Source organism: Aulonocara sp. 'chitande type north' Nkhata Bay, linkage group LG19 (assembly GCF_057382095.1).
Source record: "Aulonocara sp. 'chitande type north' Nkhata Bay isolate Kocher_YH1m ecotype deep benthic linkage group LG19, A_spYH_male_GT1.1, whole genome shotgun sequence".
Taxonomy (NCBI): Eukaryota; Metazoa; Chordata; class Actinopteri; order Cichliformes; family Cichlidae; genus Aulonocara; species Aulonocara sp. 'chitande type north' Nkhata Bay.
The window spans coordinates 17,181,289-17,198,613 of record NC_141362.1 but is presented as its reverse complement, the minus strand read 5'-3'; the positions used below and the strand labels follow the sequence as shown (position 1 = coordinate 17,198,613).

At 38.2% G+C, this 17,325-nt stretch overlaps 1 protein-coding gene across 4 annotated transcripts in view; it reads left to right on the top strand.

The window, feature by feature from the left end:
• LOC147306764 (leucine-rich repeat and fibronectin type-III domain-containing protein 2) overlaps positions 1–16,586 on the top strand; it is a 144,709-nt gene extending 128,123 nt beyond the window's left edge. For all 4 annotated transcript variants that reach the window (XM_086274746.1, XM_086274743.1, XM_086274744.1 and 1 more), the window contains 2 exons: positions 5,777–7,173; positions 10,764–16,586. In XM_086274746.1, coding sequence (XP_086130872.1) covers positions 5,798–7,173; positions 10,764–11,745 — 2,358 coding nt within the window. In that variant the 5' untranslated portion in view covers positions 5,777–5,797 and the 3' untranslated portion in view covers positions 11,746–16,586. The remainder of the gene's footprint in view (positions 1–5,776; positions 7,174–10,763) is intronic.
• The last annotated feature ends 739 nt before the right edge of the window (positions 16,587–17,325 follow it).

Here is a 17,325-nt window from a genome sequence, read left to right as displayed (position 1 = left end):
ATCTTTTGTCGAGATTATTCCAGAATTGCAAAATTCACTTTCTAAATCCTGTGAGCAGTTGTCCTCTTATGCTTGTACATACTCTCACATATATATTCTAATAATCAAATCAAAAGATTTATATTACGTGAAAGGAAGAAGACTGCTTAGCCTGTCATTTTACACCTGCGTAAGGCACCTTTATATGTGCTGGCAACCCCGTACGGTAGTGAGAGAGAGCTGTTGTCACTACTTTGAGCGTCAGCACCCACAAATGATGCAACATGACATCAGTGGATTGTATGTAGCACAGTCAGGCTTACTGAGCTGTCAGCCTGTGACATGTTTTATCAAAGCATACCAGAAGAAAGAGAAAGATGTAATGCTCGAGAGTCCAGCTCCGTCTGCACTGCGCTCTCTTCCCGTTGTTAAGGAGACAGCAATGTATTGGAAGATTTGTGAACAAAGCTGACAACTGAGGCAAAAAAGGACAAATCTCGGTGAAAGGACTCAGCTAGAGGTTTTATTGTTTTTTCTTTTAACACGACAATGGGTCGAAGAAAGAATGAAAATTTGTATAACATAGATTGTCCTGACGTTTACAGCCTGGCTTACCTGCATTAGGAATTAAACTGATGCGGACAAGGCTTTGTTGGTGCCAAGGGAAGGCAAAACCATCAGAGTGACCGTCATCTCCCTCAGGGCTAACTCAACCTATATAGTACAGTCGGATTTTTGTCTAACAGATGGCAACACAGCTGTGTAAGCATGTTCATGTGATGGTTACCCTTGTACAACAAATTTCCACTTACAAAATACACCTTGTTTTTGACAAACTTTTCGTCCTTGTGTGTTTGTGTTCCCCTAATTCAAGCGTGTCCTCATTACTAGGGTGTGGGATGCTGTCTTTATATCAAAGCCACTGGCATCTGAGAGAGAGGCACAATGTCTTCTTTGCGTTGTTGGGCTGATGCACTCCTTACACCAATGGTTAGAATGGTCTCATTCACAGTGGGTCACAAAAAGATGCTTGGTCATTGTCATAGTTATGGGGTTTTAATTCTGTTACATACGGTCGTATTATACAATTATTGTTCTCCATATCTTATCTTCACAATCTTTTACCATCAACTTGCTTGATCATCTTTATGTTTTGTACTAAGCAGTTAATGGTTTCCACCATTATGTCATTTTCTCCTTTCAAACTAGTGTTCTTTGTGTTTTCCCAGTTTCTACATTTTTGTTGTGTATTTTTGTTCTTTTGTGCATCTTATTGGTTTTTTTTTTTTTGTCTGTTTTTTGGACCTTACATTTTCATTTTCAGTCACCTGTTAATGATATTTAGCTTGTTGGATTAAAAGTATGGTGTTTGGATTTAGTCTTCTGATTCAAGTGTCTTCTGTTTACATCTTTAAAACCATTGAAGTAAGGCATCACATCAACTTGTTGTGAATGGCTGTATTTCAACCCAAGTCACAATCTTTTTCCCAAACATGACATAGCCTTTAGAAAGAGATAAAATATATTAATCAGCCCAGTTTTGTTTCCTTTGGACAGTTTGTTCTTTATGTTAAGCTAACCAATGCTAATACTGTAGTAATACTGTAGTTAAACTAGTCTCCATACAACTAAGTATATACCTTGCTTTCAGCTAGATTTCTTACTCAGTTTATAATGTATAAAAAGTTTGGGGTCACCTGAATAATACTTCAATCTAGTTCAAACTGACTGAAATCCATCAGCTGTCCAATCAGTGTATTTTAGCAGTCAATAAGATTTCTTTCTGGTTTGTTTCTGACAGAAAATAATTTCCAATAATACATGTTCTCTTTCAGCAAATGGACAAAACAAGAAAAAAAAAACATTAATTACTCTAATCTCGCATTTCTCCACATTACTGTGTGGAACCTTTACCGATAAAATACAAGAACAAGAAGTTTGAAAACTGCATCTGCTCATGGATTTATAAATTCATTTATGAAACTAAATTCAAGGAGCTCAAGCAGAAGCTCCTAATGGTGCAATAATATTCTATATTACGTGCCTCAGGAAAAAATAATCGCTTTTATTGCTCATGAATTCTGTTTAAAAGTACATATGGGCGGCATTTTTACATAAAGTGGATAAAGAGTCTCATACAAAGACAGCAACCAATACGAAAAATTTGAAAAGGTGAATATTTCCCAGTGCTAAAAGATCTCTGAACTTTTGATGCAATCATAGACATATAGTATATTACAAAAATACTACAATAAAATATATGTCTATAAAATATCTAACAAAGTAGATGAACACTTTGTGTCTATTTGTTCGACTTCTATTGTTGTGTCGTAAGTTGAATTAATTTCACAGAAGCTTATCTGTAAGATCAATAAGGAACATCTGTAGTCACTCATCTGTAGTCACTTCCACTTTCCCACACTGTCAAGCTGATTGTGACATCACTGGTCTAGTCCAATCGGCTTTCTGCCGGCCAATCAGCCTTCACTCCGCGTACTTTAAATCTCACTGTGTCTGTCTTGCAGTTTCCTTCCTCCAACTAACCCTCTCCCCGATCACCATCTCTAATTATTCAGGCTCTATTCAAGACTCCATCTTTATCTCCACCACCAGCGTTTAGACTCCAGGGGGTCCTGCCCTAATCCCATTGAGGTCTAACCGCCAAATACCTCAAATTGAATTCTGTACATAAATAAACCATGCTCAATTCCTTCTAATGATCTCTTCTTATTGAACTATATGTCAGCGTCATTGATGTACTGTGGAACTGTATAGAACATATCCTTGTTGGTATTTCTGTTATTTTGTCCCTTACAGTAAATTTTAGATGGTGGTGCAGGCTTGGTAAAGGTCATGAGTAAATAGATATGGGCCTCAAACATGGTCCACGGTTTATACTGTACGCCTTTGTGAGTGAACCTCTTCTCTTCCTGAAAGGTCACCTCTGAATCTCTTCTGCCTACATTTCTCTGCCCAGTAACCGTAATACACATTGAATATACGTAGATAATACTAGGAATCTTTCTGAGATTATATCTAATACATATGAATTTCTACAGAATTTCTATATTTTTTGATAATATTTACCCACCAAAATTGTACCCTTCAAGTGAAAAACTGCCAATGAAAAACGATACATAAAATATAAAGGCAGATTCTTTGAGGTTATAGGACTTTTCAGCTGCTGTTTCTAGATGGTGTCCATTAAAATGAGTACATGAGACAACCTGTCTGTCATCACTGACAGCTCTCACCATGAGGCCTTTTGGGGATCAGCTTCAGAGCGCTGAGAGGATCAGAACAGTAGGCATCCAGCCTGCAGTACTTGGCTAAAAGAAAAACCTTTTGCACAGAGTTTCACAGTTTTAAATAGTGCTGATTTTAAATTGTTACATTAGGATTGAGACAGTGAAACCTCAGAAAAGTCTGTAGCATAAATATTAGCACCACATTGTAGCTTTTTTCTACGATACTAAAAATTAAGAAAAGGACTTTAGCTGTGTGAACTGAAAAATGAGAAATCTCTCTTTCTCTCTCTCTTTCTCATATATCTATAACATGTTGCTTTTTTATTTCTAAGAATTTTGTGTTGTATTTCTTCTTGGTATTAAAAGGTTTATAGTACCATTTGGCCTCATCAAAACTGTGGATCATAATTTTGGTAGTTCCGCTGTTTTTTTGGCTTTGTTTTTTTAAATTAACTTCTTTGGTGAAAGTGAGTATTGCAAAAAAAAACAAACCACTTTGCATGAGCTTTCTAAGCATTTCACTGTGACACACAACCCAAATGAGGAAGCATTTGTGATATGATTACAGATTGATTTTGTAAATTAGAAAAAATAGTCATATATTTCTTCTTCTAAGTTATTGAAAAGCACAGCCTACACATGAAGAGATGTTGCAAGGTAGTCACACATAAGTCACAATGCTGCAACTAGCACCTCACACATACATAATAATGAATATCTGAATTGACGTAGTTAATGTAAAACAAATTACAACCATGCTTCCATGGTTCTAGAGAGAACCATGCAGACTACAAGGCAGAGTTTCCCATTAATCAAAATTGCTCATGTAAAAAAAAAAGGATGATTGAAATTGATTTTTAGGTTTTGAGTGTATTAGGAATTAATGATACAAATATCTGGGGGAATTAAAAGCTAGCTGTATGAAGTCAAGTGTGGCCATCCATTTGGAGCAGTCAGCCAGGTGTGAGGACTGTTAATGTACAGAGGCAGGCTGACTTTTTCCATGTCTAACACATGTGGTTTGTGTAATATTCTTTCCAAATTTCTGACTACAATGGTGCAGACACAATGAAAAAAGGAAACAAATGAGAAAAACTGTGTAAAATCATATATAGCGCACAGCATAAAAAAAATGTAGTAAATGAGTAGTTCATGTAACTTTTGCATTTTGTCTTAACAAAATTGTGTAACATCCCAAGAAAGAACACAACATGCATTGTTTGTTGTGGAAACTAGTTCAGGTACCCTACACTTGAACTAGTTTCCACTGCATGTATGTCGGTATCTGTAATGACAGCTTATAAGCATGTGCGTCATTAAAAATAGCTTCTTAGCACAGTTTAATCCTGAGCTTCATTCAGACAATCCTCGTGTGATTTCTCACACCTTCTTTGCATTGCAAAGTACATGCATATGAAGGTTATAATAGAGAATATTAATGTAAAATATTCTCAAGCATAAATATCAGACCTGCTCATTAAACAAGCGCTTTTGGACCATATGGTCCAAAGACTATACTGGCATTCTGTCAGAACTGGATTTATGGCTCTCAACCCTGTACACAATCCATGATCACACAGGCTCATTAAGTTACATGCAACTGAAAATGTATAACGTTAGTTTTGATCATAAAGCTTAATGGAGCACTGTAACAAAAAATACACCTTGTTTTTGACAAACTTTTCATCCTTGTGTGTTTGTGTTCCCCTAATTCAAGCGTGTCCTCATTACTAGGGTGTGGGATGCTGTCTTTATATCAAAGCCACTGGCATCTGAGAGAGAGGCACAATGTCTTCTTTGCGTTGTTGGGCTGATGCACTCCTTACACCAATGGTTAGAATGGTCTCATTCACAGTGGGTCACAAAAAGATGCTTGGTCATTGTCATAGTTATGGGGTTTTAATTCTGTTACATACGGTCGTATTATACAATTATTGTTCTCCATATCTTATCTTCACAATCTTTTACCATCAACTTGCTTGATCATCTTTATGTTTTGTACTAAGCAGTTAATGGTTTCCACCATTATGTCATTTTCTCCTTTCAAACTAGTGTTCTTTGTGTTTTCCCAGTTTCTACATTTTTGTTGTGTATTTTTGTTCTTTTGTGCATCTTATTGGTTTTTTTTTTTTGTCTATTTTTTGGACCTTACATTTTCATTTTCAGTCACCTGTTAATGATATTTAGCTTGTTGGATTAAAAGTATGGTGTTTGGATTTAGTCTTCTGATTCAAGTGTCTTCTGTTTACATCTTTAAAACCATTGAAGTAAGGCATCACATCAACTTGTTGTGAATGGCTGTATTTCAACCCAAGTCACAATCTTTTTCCCAAACATGACATAGCCTTTAGAAAGAGATAAAATATATTAATCAGCCCAGTTTTGTTTCCTTTGGACAGTTTGTTCTTTATGTTAAGCTAACCAATGCTAATACTGTAGTAATACTGTAGTTAAACTAGTCTCCATACAACTAAGTTGTAAATTTCCCCCAGGGATCAATAAAGTATTCTGATTCTGATTATCTTTTGTTTTGTTTTTCTTTTTTTCAGGTCCTCGTTGCATAAGCTAACATGGACAAAGTGGTCATCAGTCTCCTGTTCCTGGGAACTGCAGTTACGATGGTCCATGCATGTCCCAAATACTGTGTCTGCCAGAACTTGTCAGAGTCCTTGGGGACTTTATGCCCCTCCAAAGGTCTGCTCTTTGTTCCACCAGACATTGACCGGCGAACTGTGGAGCTCCGGCTGGGTGGCAACTTCATCCTAAAGATCTCCACCCTGGACTTTGCCAATATGACAGGTCTGGTGGATCTCACTTTGTCCCGGAACACCATCAGCGACATCCAGCCTTTCTCATTTATTGACCTGGAGACATTAAGATCGTTACACCTGGATAGTAACCGGTTGACTGAACTGGGACCAGATGACCTCCGAGGACTGGTTAACCTGCAACACCTGATCCTCAACAACAATCAATTGAGCCGTATCTCTAAAGTAGCCTTTGATGACTTGTTACTGACACTGGAGGATCTTGATCTGTCATATAACAACTTGCGCACTGTGCCTTGGGAGGCCATCCGAAAGATGGTTAACCTCCATCAAATGAGTCTGGACCATAACCTCATCTCCTTCATTGCTGAGGGAACCTTTACAGATCTCGACAAACTGGCACGCTTGGACCTCACCTCTAATCGTCTTCAGAAGCTCCCTCCAGATCCTATCTTTGCACGTTCCCAGAGCAATGTGGTGATGAGCACACCATATGCACCCCTGCTCTCACTAAGCTTTGGTGGAAACCCTTTGCACTGCAATTGTGAAGTGCTTTGGCTTCGGAGACTGGAACGGGAGGACGATATGGAAACCTGTGCTTCTCCTGCCAGTCTAAAGGGACGCTACTTTTGGTCTGTTCGTGAGGAGGAATTTGTGTGTGAGCCCCCTCTGATCACACAACATACACACAAATTGCTCGTGCTCGAGGGACAGACAGCTAGCTTGCGCTGCAAAGCTGTTGGCGATCCAATGCCAACTGTGCATTGGGTTGCTCCTGATGACCGTTTGATTAGCAACTCCTCCAGAGCAACTGTATATGAAAATGGGACTCTGGATATAACAGTTACCACATCTAAGGACTACGGTACATTCACCTGCATTGCTGCTAATGCTGCAGGAGAATCTACAGCGTCCATTGAACTATCAATCATTCAACTCCCCCATCTGAGTAATGGTACAAACCGTACCACCCAGAACAAGTCAGGCCTGTCAGACATAACAAGCTCTACTAAGATCAGTAAAGGGGAGCCTAAAACTCTTCCAGAGAAGGTGGTGTCTGTATCAGAAGTGACCGCTGTTTCTGCTCTGGTCAAGTGGAGTGTTAGCAAAGCAACTCCAAAGGTCAAAATGTATCAGCTTCAGTACAATTGTTCTGAAGATGAAGTCCTCATTTACAGGTAAGAGTGATTACTGAAACTTGATTACATCTAAGTATGGGCTAAAAACTCTCTCTTCAAAGTGGCACACTGAGTCTTGAGTGTAATCTTTAGCTTTAGAATACATACAGTTGGATTTCTTCTCTCAGCTGTTAATTGTTTGGTGGGTGAGTACTTGAGACAGTCAGTTCCTTTGAAGTGTTACTTGAAGATCAACATTCATTTTTCTTAATCCTTCTTGAGATTTTTTTGTTTAAATTAAGAATTGACGGGTTGCTGTGTTCACATTTTTAAGCAAAAAGTGCAATCCAAAGTGCAATCCTTGCCCTGAACCATTAATTAGAAATCCAAGAAGAAAAAGGATTATAGACCCTCATTTCAATGTATCCTTCTTAAGCTGCTCAAGTCCATAAAGTGTGAGCTTGGAGACTGTTACTGAAGATCTTTGGGCTCTGTGAAATCAATTTCCTATGTCAAATGAGACAGTGAAAGCGGCAACATTCAGCAAAGATAACTGTTTGGAAATACAAAAATACAGCCATGCTGTTTAATATTAAATTGATGCATTTAGGTACATTAACCTCCTAAGACCCCAACTCTTTCATTGCATGCATTTTTAATTTGTCTTTGCTATTTTGGCTGATTGGGACCTGATGAATGTAAAACCAAAGAATTATCTTTTTACCTGATGTAGTTTCTGAGAAGAGGATATCAGGCCCTCGTAGAGCTAAATTTCGTATTGTGGTCTAGACTCTAGGCAACCCAATATGTGATGTCCACATATGTGGACACCAGGTCCTAGGAGGTTAAAGGATGAGTAACAACAATCAGATTTATTCATACAGTATGAGTCCCAATTTATAGGACAACTTGGCCTTTTTTGAAGAGAGGGGAAGACATGCACCAAAGGGCCGCAGGTCAGACTCTAACTTGGGCCTAGTGCTCTCCGGCCATACGGCATATGGTTGTCTGCTCACTCACTGATCTAACCCGACCCCCTACACCTTTTTTTTTGCCACATAATGTGTTTTGTTTCCTCAAACTAATGTTAACTTATGTAAAGAAACTCACTGAAGGATCCTTGAATGACTAGTATGCTGAAGTTTATACATTACCACATTATGGTCTGTTTTAGGCAGGAAATTGAGCATTTTCATTTCAGGCTTACTAGCACTGATAACTGAGGCTTACTTTCTCTATCAAACACCATATCTGATCACCAATACCTGATCTAATGAAATAATAAGAAAATCCAAACGGCTGGGTATTAGCTAGGATTCTAAGAATAGAACTGTGCACAGCAATTGTGAAAGATATCACTCTGCCCAAATGCTTTTAATGCAACTTGCCATCACTGTAAATTCAATAATAAGCTGTTTATCTGATATCCTTGCTTTCATACTTAGTGCCAGCTTTTCATGCCAGAAAAAGGGAACAACATGAATTTTGAGATTTTTTTTTCATCCCAGTGACAGAAACAGTGGATGACTCATCTGTGTTCTAGTAAACGGCCTTATGAATTTTCTCTAATTTGTACAAAACTGCAACTGTAAGGCTAATGTAAGCTTTGTAAAATGTATTTTCCTTTTTCATTCAGTGATTCGCAGCAGCAAAATTGTTTCCCTGAAAAGAGATTATTTAAATTGCATTCTTGATGTTGTCAGTCAAGACTGGCCCCATATAACAAAACATGTACATTTATTTGTTTGAATGCTAGTTTGAGATATTAAAACCATGCAAGTTCTTAAATGCAGATTTAAGGATGAATTTCTTAGTTTAACTTCACTTTAGTGCACAGTTGGTAGCCATTAATTTAAGTGTTGAGCACTGACTTTGCTTACCATGTGATTTGATGCTTTATTCTTTAATGTAATCCTCAGTATGTACTTTATATACAGAAGAAAAAATGGCCTAAAGCAATTCATTTATCTGCACACCAGAATACACATTATAAACTGGAAGGAAAGGATAATGTGAAAAGACAGGACAACTACTGTTTCTGAATTAATACTGATATCCTTTCATAGCATGCATATGTGCACCCCTAGCTGGCCGATGTAGTTTCCCACTGCCTGCACTGAAACAATGGCATGATTAAAAATCAATCACAGCCATGTGGAGCAGAGGAGGGATTGCATGAGTCCACTGGAACATGTGAGGAAGCACAGCTTCTTCCTGGTTATGGGAGAAAGAGGCAATTAAGGATGAATAATGAACTGTAGCCCCGCTGGTGTCTGGGCTCTTTGGTGGAGGCACTTCAGAGGGATCAAAGCTTTCAACACATATGCTATAAGAAAACAGCAAGCAACAATGGATGAATGACTGAGGAATCTATTTATACATGCCCTTATGGGTATGTTGGAGTCTAAACCTTTTTTACCCCAGTGTTTTCCAGTTTCACATCAATAAATTATTTGTTGTATTGTACATGTAATTACAAAATTGTGTTGGAATATGAAACATTTTCAAATCAAAAGTTGAAATACATTATGTTTTATACACCCCTCAAAAATGGCTTGGATTCGAAAGTTTGTTGAGGCTTCTCTAACCATGATGTTAAAGCAAGATTGAAGACCAATTATATTCATCTATTGTCTTTTTTGGCAGAAGATCAATGGCCAACGTCCATTCTATTTAATTCTGTTTAATTCAGTTCAGTTTCCAAATCACAGAAAGTCACTTCAAGGTGCAACCTGTTCCTTATGGTACTGCTCCTGTGTTAGATTTTTAAAAATCTAATGGTCTAGGGCACGGTAGCTGAAAGTGGTCGTCAAATTATACGTAAAGTATCCTAAACACAGAAAAAGTATTTTCTAAACTGTGCATGTCCACTAATTGGCATTACCAGAGATTTATTAATTTAGCATCAAAACAGCATTTTAAATCCAACTACTTTGAAGTTTTGGATTCGATGGCAGCATGTGCGACCTGTCAAGCACAGCAAATTACCCTACAAAGAAGCAAGACAATTGTAACACTTAAAAAACTTTACTGCATTCAGTTGGAAAGTCATGCGCAGGGTTTTAAATTACATGTTTTGACACGTGGAGAAAGAGGATTTACTAATTAAATGTCTCTGAGATCAAATATCCAGATGAATGAGTGGATAAAAGCAGTTGCTGTCTGTGCAACAAAATACAGGTTTTGAAAACACCCTTTTCATTGGCAAAGCTCTTGGGCAATTAACTTACTGCAGATTTGAGTTTCAGTTTAACTCAAAAAGCACTGAAGCTTAATTAAGCAGTCATATTAAAACATCAGAAATAATAACAAATTGACTTGAAACAACTTAATGCGTGTTTAATGGATTGTACAAGATATTACATTTAGCCAAAACAATATTTAAAAATTGTCCATTCACTATTTATCTCATTACTATTTGCTTGCATATCAAATGGTATATACCGGGAGCAATGAAGTCATCTTTTTGAATTACTTTGTGCATATAAATAACTACTTAGCATGGTTAATTGTGTACTATTTCCTTGATATGTCAAAGCATAAGATATTAATTCAAACTACTTTCAACATTTTGGCACTATGGCCTTGTTTTGAATCCCTGTGGCAAGAAGTCTGTATTTTTAATGTCGTCTCTCTGTTTCTGTTTTCAGAATGATTCCCATGACTAACAGGGCCTTTGTACTCACTAATCTGGTCCCAGGGATGCAGTATGACCTGTGTGTCTTGGCCATTTGGGATGATACTGCTACGACTCTCACTGCCACCAATATTGTAGGCTGTGTCCAATTTGTCACCACTGAGGATTACCCACAGTGTCAGTCTATTCACAGTGGCTTCATGGGTGGCACTATGATCCTGGTCATCGGTGGCATCATCGTGGCCACACTGCTGGTTTTCATCATTATCCTCATGGTTCGCTATAAGGTGACGAGTGGGATCCAGACTAATAAACTGCCCACTGTGAGTAACACATACTCTCAGACGAACGGAGGAATGAACAGGTTCAACGGTGCCCCACCACAGGTCAAATCTACAGTGGTGGTCATGCGTGAGGAAATGGTAGAGTTCAAGTGTGGATCGCTCCAGAGCAGTCTCTCTTCGTCCTCCTCCTCTTCTAACTCGTTAGACAGCCAAACAGCAAGAGGGGCTGGTGACCGCTACAGCATGCAAAGCAGTGAGTGCACCACCCTGCCCAGCAACAAGTTCAGGAGGCACGGCCCCAAAGCACGCCCAAACTTGGACCACCTTTTAGGGGCCTTCACCTCACTGGAGCTGCGAGGGGCAGGGAGAGATGGCGCAGGGACTTCTGGACCCTCCACCAGTTCCAATGCTATGGCAGTGGCTGTGGTACCACCGTCTGATAAAGAACCATTGCTTGGAAGGGCAGAGTCCACAACCATGCTGGGACGCATCCTAGGGCTCCCCCAGGAGGGTAAGCCAAAGAGGAGCCATTCGTTTGACATGGGTCACGTAGGGGCCACACAGAGTCGCAGCAGCTACCCACGCAGGATCAGTAATATCTGGACTAAACGCAGTCTGTCTGTTAATGGCATGCTGCTGCAGTATGATGACAGTGAGGATGAGAAGCCCAGTTTTGAGAGCTCCGAGTGGGTAATGGAGAGCACGGTTTGAAGACCATAAAGACCACATGTGAGATTCATGACCAAACAATAAATCTATATGAGAATAAAAGAAACATGAGTGAAAAGTGAAGGATATCCCAAAGGGAAACTATCTTCTGCATGAAGCTAACCCAAGTGACAATATAAGACACTCAAATCAATAGATTCCTGGTCATGATCTCATCTCTGACAGTGTCAAACTGTATTTGAAAAATGTCCCCATTTTAAAACAACTGCAGAAATGGCCCACAAGGAATATTTCCCAAACCACAGGGTACATGAGATTATCCCTGAGGGGAGAAAAGGGAAAGAAAGACAAGAAATTCTAAGTGGATTTACTATGTCTTTATTAAAACAACTGAATACCAAGAGGATTTGCCTCGATTGTGGTGAAGTGGATCATAATGTCATGGACCCTCAGCATGAAATGGGACTACTGCAACAGTAGAAAGACCAGAGGAGCTAGTAGAAAATTAAAACAAAGTCATTTTTATTTTCAGTCATTTTTTCTATCATTTTTACTATTTATTATTTGAGGCAATTCATCAGCAGAAGCACATCTCGGTACTGAGTTTGTAGCTGTTGGTCACATACAAATAGACCCTCTCACACATACACATATGTAGAGGCTACCATCTCTCATACAGCCATTGCAAACACTTTCAAATTGATAACATGATTAATTTTCAGTAACAATATGGTCCTATTTTCTAGATACCATAACAATGAACCACAGCAAGCCAGTCTTGTATTTGTACCTCAGGTTATGTATCGTACGTTGTTATTTTAAAGCAAGTAGGACTACAGCTAAGATTGAACACAAACAGCTCCACACACAAAGTTCTTTGCTTGATTGTAAAGCTGTCAAAAAACTATTTGTTGCCATCCAGTCAAAATCCAGTGTGTTTCCAGCTCAGGTTAAATCCTGCTCTAACAAAATGTCAGTTTGAGTGCTTTGATACTCTCCCCATAGGTTAGCCCTGGTGACAATGGTCCCTGCAGGCAAAAGGCCCATTGATGTAAACAGAGTGTTCGCCTCAGGGTACGGTTTCAGATGTTATCAAGATATATTATAGTCACTGGACGTGGATGGTGTTTGAAATCCATCAAGCCCACTTAATCATTTGCCCAAAGCTGCCAAAAGCAGGATCTATCGTCAGGCTGTTATTCTCATGAGGTAACACAAACAAGAGAGTATGGCAATTACTCATTTAGCCAGGTTAAATGGAGGAATTTGTCATTTGATAAAGGTCATCGTGCTGCTTAGAAGAAAGGAAAAAAGGGGAACGATAACTCATTAAGGGCCAAACATTTCACCAAGTTACATGATACAGAACCTTTGTTGGTTTATGTATTATTTCAATTGATCCATCAGAGAGCCCATTTATCTTTCATTCTCTTTCATACAGGGCTGTACATTGCAGTAAAATACTTTGAATTAGACTCTACTCAGATTACTGCTGATCAAAACTGCAACATCTCTGCATTTTAATGCCTTTCTCGATATTCTGTGGATCTCTGCTGCATTTTAACATGTGGGATGGTCATCGGTTTTCGTTTCTTCCCTACAGTAGGTGTACCGTTCTGTATATTGGCATTCTTTTTGTACAATAACTGGGTGAGAATGTAAATGGGGATGGGGGAAGGGGACAATCGTGCAGTAGTACTTTTATTTTTATGTGAAGCAAACAGTGAGAAGGTGCTTTACTGTGACGTACCAACTTGATCATTGTTAGTTGGCTTACTGAAATGGGAGTGGAGGAGTGGCTTTTGTTAAAGGGTCAAGCCACTCAAATGACTAAAATACTTATTGTCCAACTTATCTCAAGTGGTATTCCTGCATGTACACTGTAGACAATCTTGGTTTTATTTGCTCATGGTTTCAGAGAGCTTTGCCTCTAGTGCAATACAACGGTGTTGTAAAATGCAGACCAATATATATATAGTTTAACAATGTATCTCTTCTATAGATCTGTTACATCTGTTACAAAAATGATCAGGACCCTGTTTACCTAAAGCTTTAATCATTGTTTAACCCAATATCACCACAAAACGTGCAATAGACACGCCAGTCCACCGTGTCCGTTTCACTCTTTGCCTCTACAAAGCGTGAAAAGGACACACATGTCGAAGTTCCAGTAAGCTGCAGTAAAAGAAGAGGGAGATATTTTATTTCAAGCCAACTTGAAAAGAATCACAGTAAAGTGTTTAAATAGATATTATTAACACATTTACATGTAAATACATATTAGCCCCCTAGCTTAACCATTTGTGGCGATTAAGGACCTTGGAATGTCCTGCATATGTTTTTTTGGTCACTACTGACTTCTTGGTTCTAAATATATTATCTGCCACTGCTGGTAATGCGGTAATGTAACTTCTGTATGTGTGTCCATTTCATGTTTTGGAGAGGCAAAGCGTGAAATGGACGCGGTGGACCAGAGTGTATATTACATGTTTTGCCGCAATACTGAGTTGCACTGTATCCGTGCCATACAGTATATCCATTCTAGCCAGTGAGCCACACTGCTGACATTAAGTGTGTTTAACTGTATATGACATACAGTATATCCAAATGAGCTTTAAAATCATGAGCTTATAAATTCAGCAATTTAAAAAGCACAAACATTCTCTAATAATGTGTCTAAAATAAATGATAAATTCAGAGTAATACCTACAAAGTGGCCAACGACATAAATCATTTGTTCAAGATGATTGCAACAGGGTTATGGGACGAAGCGTGCACTGCTCCAATGGATGAATGAGACTTTTTTCTTATTATTCTTATTATTCAGTTGCAGGGATAGCACTTTGTTCCAGAAAGCCACATGTGCATTTAGGACTGAGACAGTTGAGGCATGGAGTTACTTTTGTGTCATTTAAAATATTACATTTGCATTATAAAACATAAAAAAACAACCTTGTTTTTAAATCCAAAGGTTTTACTGTTGAGCTCACTCTCGTGGGCAGTCTCTGTTGGTCAGCATGGCAGCTTCCACAGTTTGCAAATAAGAGAGTGAGAGCATAAATGACATAAAATCAATGTGTAGGTGTGTTTGCACATAACATTCATCTTGGTAATGGCAATAATGTTATGTTTAAACTACGATTGGTATTATTTTACTTCACTTTTTTTTGCCTGTAGCCAGATATGGATTTTCATAATCAGTTTCCACATCACAGTTTGTTGAACAAAAGCAATCTACATGGAGTCCTTTATAAAACGAAACATTCTTTGTGTTATTGTGGCAAAGGCTAGATATAAACATACCTGTGCAGTGACTTTTCTGCCTTCTTTGCTCTTTCTATGCTTTCACCACACAATTATTTACCAACTGTCAGTGTTGTGACTCTAATCAGTAGAGACATGTCATATTTCACCTTAAGACCCACGTTCGACTTAACCAGCAGCAGTTTTGGATTTACACTCAAAAGTTTGATTGATATTAAATCAATGAAAAGAAAACTAAGGAAATAAGGAAAAAACATCTATACAGTTTTTTCTTTCTTTCTTTTTTTTTTTGCAAAATTATCTTGTTTGTTTGCATAAAAGTGACAGAAAAGTACCCATATTAGTCCTTACTTCTTTAAGAACCATATATTGTTTTATAATAACATTTCTACTGTTTTGACAATCGTTCCCATTTTCCAGTTCAGTTCCAAAATGATCTGATTCATGAATTGAACAAAAACTAATTCAGCAGCAGCAGCAGCAAAACCGTTCTCATCAAAACCCTCCAATAACAGTGTAAATGTTCTTCTGTACCAGAGCTGTAGCCCAGGTGCAGCAATAAGCTACACAGACATGCTTCTGTATCACTGTCTGATTTTTTTTTGTTCCCAGCATATTGTTTTCCACGAAAACCTGTATGAAACACTTTGAATCACTGCCAACTATGTAACTTTTCGCAGGAATTTGCTAGCCTGAGGAATACCTACACAATGCTGAACAGAAAAAATCGAAATGACTGAGCCCGTAATAAAGTGTTAATCTTTATCTTTGAGATTTTGAGTCCTCAACAAATGTCGTTTTACCCTCAATTTAATGTTTGCCAAAACATTACAACTTTTTAAACAATTGTTAGCTTACATTTTTGAAGATTTTTGTCTTTGCTGCAAATGAATGAGTGCTACAGACCGTGTGATTCATAACATTTATTATTTATTCTTAACAGAATAAGTCAGATTACCCAATATCATCAGCACGTTACTTTAGTATCTCAGGTATTTTGTTTGCAGACACTTGTCTGCCTAATTTGCCAATAACAGTTGGTTTTAATGACAACGATGCAACAAAGTCACAAAAAAAAAACCAAGTTAGGTACATTTTTATCTATATTGTCCACTTTCATGCATCAAATCATCCTCCCTCTTTTGGTTTCATTTCTATTAATTTCTCATTATATCCTGATAGTTTCACTCATTATTATAAGCGGAGAGCATTTTACCTTACATATTAAAACAAGTTGTTTTGCTAAAGATTTTGAAATTGAATTCATTGTGACTATAAGCAGAAGAAACCTAAATCTATTCCCATCTGTTTTATTTCATCTGAAGTTTCAAGGATGCTTATTTTGGAATTTGAGCAAATAAAACCAGAAAACATTTGCTTTTGTGACACTGGGGGTACACGTTGAAATATGTATTTTAGTGAATGTGTGAAGTGACCTCATATAACATCCCCCTCCACTCTGCTAACTAAGATATAAATTTAAGTGTGTATTTGACTCAACATAGTCATGATTCTCACCTGAGGTTCCAGGACAAAAACAAGAAAAAAAACCTGTTTATGTGTGAAAACATTTTGCTACAAAAGAATATAAAATATTGTCTAATTCCTATGAACCAAAATGGCTCTTCTGTCTTTCTTCTTCCTGCGACATCAAGTTACTTTACAGATTCCATTATTGATGACATTTTTCAAATGTGATCCTTATGAATGGAAAGTGTTGTCTAACCGCGTCTGCCTACAAAGTACAAAGAAGCTAATGGAGTGTTCTTCCCCTCATGCGGTGTTTGTTTGCCGCAGATGAGCCACGGGTTTTCCTCCTGAGGTCCAGCTGCTGTAATCAGGCCAGTTGCTGCTGACTCACCTCAGCACTGCCCTTATTACAAATCACCGGTACATGCAGCTCCTGGCCAGAGCCCATAATAAGGCCTTAATTCATATAATCTGTCAGGAAAGGTGCTTACGGCAGCACAGAGTAAATATAATCTCCACAAGGGCCAAGCGCTGCTTGATAAGACAGCGATGTGCACCTCCTGAAGGCTCAAGAGGAAGATGACCGCTGCGTGCTGAACGTCGGGAAGTTCGTTTGGAATGGGGCTTTGTGTTTTCACGATACAACGGATATTCAGATATACACTTTTATAGGATCTGAGCTGAAAGGTTATCAGATAGACAGCAGCATTTTTTAAGAGAGTAAATTAAGGACACTGCATTTTTTCTCACATCACAGGTTTATGTGTGAGATCTGCAAGAGCTATCAGGTTGCTATTCAGTAAAACAAGTTGAAGAAAAAAGCACCTTTAACAAACCTGACAGTAGTCTTTTTGTGTGTTTTTTTTCTTACACTGTTGTTTCTTTTTG